The 3,136-nt window shown below is 24.5% G+C and overlaps 2 protein-coding genes across 2 annotated transcripts; both read left to right on the plus strand. All coding sequences in view use genetic code 12, as the record gives it.

Annotated features, from left to right (window-relative positions):
- Positions 1-268: 268 nt before the first annotated feature.
- CANMA_005102 (uncharacterized protein) lies at positions 269-1,585 on the plus strand (the record flags this gene model as incomplete). Its single annotated transcript, XM_051817449.1, has 3 exons — positions 269-458; positions 648-1,145; positions 1,311-1,585. 3 exons carry the CDS (start codon positions 269-271, stop codon positions 1,583-1,585), a joined length of 963 nt encoding a protein of 320 aa, XP_051669304.1.
- Positions 1,586-1,902: 317 nt separating this feature from the next.
- On the plus strand, positions 1,903-3,045 carry CANMA_005103 (uncharacterized protein; the record flags this gene model as incomplete). Its single annotated transcript, XM_051817450.1, has 2 exons — positions 1,903-1,916; positions 2,739-3,045. 2 exons carry the CDS (start codon positions 1,903-1,905, stop codon positions 3,043-3,045), a joined length of 321 nt encoding a protein of 106 aa, XP_051669305.1.
- Between the last annotated feature and the right edge of the window lie 91 nt (positions 3,046-3,136).

Raw genomic sequence — 3,136 nt, forward strand, 5'->3', positions numbered from 1 at the left:
AATACCTTATGGTTTATCACTTGATTCATTAGCTATGACAGTTATGATACCTGTAGGTATAGTAACTTTATGTGTTCTTTTATATGCTATTGAGTATATGAGTCATGATCCTAATCGTAATACTTTTTATATAATATTAAGTGTATTTGCTATATTTATGACTATTTTAGTTGTTAGTGATAACTATATTATGATGTTTATTGGTTGAGAATTTGTAGGAGTTATATCATATTTATTAATTTCATTCTGATCAACTAGAATTGCTGCTATGAAAGCTGCTTTATCAGCTATTTTATTAAATCGTATGGGTGATACATTCTTTATGTTAGCTTTAGGTATATTCTTAAGTTATTTTCATGCTGTTGATTTTGATACATTATCATTAGCTGCACCTTATACTAATACATTAATATTAAATATATTAAGTTTATTATTATTATTAGCTGCTACAGCTAAGAGTGCACAATTAGGATTACATGCTTGATTACTTCAGGCCATGGAGGGACCTACACCTGTTAGTGCTTTATTACATGCTGCTACTATGGTTTGTGCTGGAGTTTATGTTCTTGTTAGATCATATTTTATACTTGAATATGCACCTTCATTATTAATAGGTATTTGTTGATTAGGTGGTATTACTACATTAGTTAGTGGACTTATTGCTATAGTTACTAATGATATTAAGAAAGTTATTGCTTTATCAACTATGTCACAATTAAGTATTATGGTATTAGCTATAGGTATTAGTTCATATGATTTAGCTATTTATCATTTATATTGTCATGCTTTCTTTAAAGCTTTATTATTTATGGGAGCTGGTTCTGTTATTCATAGTTATATATCTGAAACACAAGATATGCGTAAATATGGTGGTTTAGTTAATTATTTACCATTTAGTTATACAGCCATATTAATTGCATCATTATCTTTAATGGCTATACCTGGATTAACTGGATATTATTCTAAAGATATTATTATTGAATCATTATATGGTACTTATACATTTAGTGGATATATTTTATATTATATGGCTGTTGGATCTGCTACTCTTACTAGTTTATATTCTATAAGAGTATTATATTTAACATTCTATAATAACCCTAATAGTAATAAAGCTACATATCAACATATACATGAAAACATACGTATGTTAATACCTATGGTTATATTAGTTATTTATAGTATATTTATAGGATTTAATAGAGATAATGTTATAGGACATTATGCTATGACATTACCTGCTAATAATAGTTTTATTGAAACTGAATTTACATTACCTTGATATATCAAATTATTACCTTTAATATTAGGTTTATCTTTATCATTATTATTAGTATATATTTATGAATACGCTTATAAAGTAAGACCTTCAACTATATATAATTACTTTAATAATAAAATTTATTATGATCAATTATTAAATAATGTTATTATACGTAAAACATTAGTATTTGGTGGATATTTAAATACATATATTGATAATGGATTATTAAAAGTTTTAGGATCTACTGGTATTAGTAGAGCATTAACTTATATTAATATTGGTATTTTCTTAAATTTATTATATTTATTCTTCTTTTTATAGGTAGGTATATATACGATAGTAGGTTAATGGTAGACTCTGGCACTTCCAATGCTTCAGTGCGTGTTCGAATCACGTCTATCGTATCATTAATTATAATTATATTTATTATATATATATATATTATTAATTATATATATTATTATTATTATATGTAGATTATATTGATATCCCTTTAATATTTAATACGCTATGACTATTGGTATAGATGATCAATTGCAGCTTGATTAATTAGGGTTCAATTCCCTACATAGTGTTATGCATATTTAAGTCCTTATTAACATTATCGTTATTTATAAGATGTTGATATAACATTTAATATGGCTATATATATGTATTTCATACAGATTGTCTCGTAATTGGTTATCGAGCCTACATTGGGTGTAGGATTTTGAGGGTTCAAGTCCTTCCAATCTGATTTATTAAATTATAGATATATATCTATATATCATATTTATTTTATTTTATTTATGCCTCAATTAGTACCTTTTTACTTTATGAATTTATTAACTGGTGGTATTTTAGCTATCTCATTATTATTATATTTTGTAGCTACTTACTTATTACCTAACATTCTTCGTTTATTAATTGCACGTAATATTATTATTAAATTATAATATTATTATTTTAAGTAATTATTTTATTTATTAATCTTTTATGAGGAAGATTATTTATTTTTTATTTTTGCCGTGTTTATCAATGGCCATCTTTTCTTTTTTTATATGTTCTATTCTCCACTTGATCAATTTGAACTTAAACCATTATTAATTATTACTGATAATTTAACTTTCAGTATTACTAATTATACATTATATTTAATTATTGTTTCATTAATCATTGTTTTTTATAGTAGTATTATTCGTAATAACTTTTTAGGATCATCTCGTTGAGGTGTTTCTATTATAGCTATATATGATACTATTCTTAACTTAGTTAATGGACAAATTGGACGTAAAGGAGGATATTATTTTCCTTTAATATTTACTATTTTTAACTTTATTTTAATTGCTAACTTAATTTCTATGATTCCTTATTCATTTGCTATTTCTGCTCAATTAGTTGCTATTGTTTCTTTCTCATTAGCTCTTTGAATTGGTAATGTTATTTTAGGTTTATATTTACATGGATGAGGTTTCTTTGCTTTATTCGTTCCTAGCGGTACTCCTCTAGCTTTAGTTCCTGTTTTAGTTTTAATTGAAGCTTTATCATATGCTTCTCGTGCTATTTCTTTAGGTCTTCGTTTAGGTGCTAATATACTTTCTGGTCACTTACTTATGTTAATTCTTGGTTCTTTAATTATTAGTTTAATGTCTTCTTCTTTATTAGGTTTTGTTAGTGGTATTATCCCTATTTTAGCTGTTGTTGCTATTACTATACTTGAATTTGGTATTGCTATTATCCAAGCTTACGTATTTAGTATATTATTATCTGGTTATATTAAAGATTCTGTTGAATTACACTAATATCTATTCTTTTATACAATATAAATTCTTTTATTGTATATATTCTTATATATTAGTAATAATAGATAATATACTATATATATATATTAAA

This window comes from Candida margitis, assembly GCF_024628925.1.
Source record: "Candida margitis strain CBS 14175 chromosome Unknown scaffold145, whole genome shotgun sequence".
Classification (NCBI taxonomy): Eukaryota; Fungi; Ascomycota; class Pichiomycetes; order Serinales; family Debaryomycetaceae; genus Lodderomyces; species Lodderomyces margitis.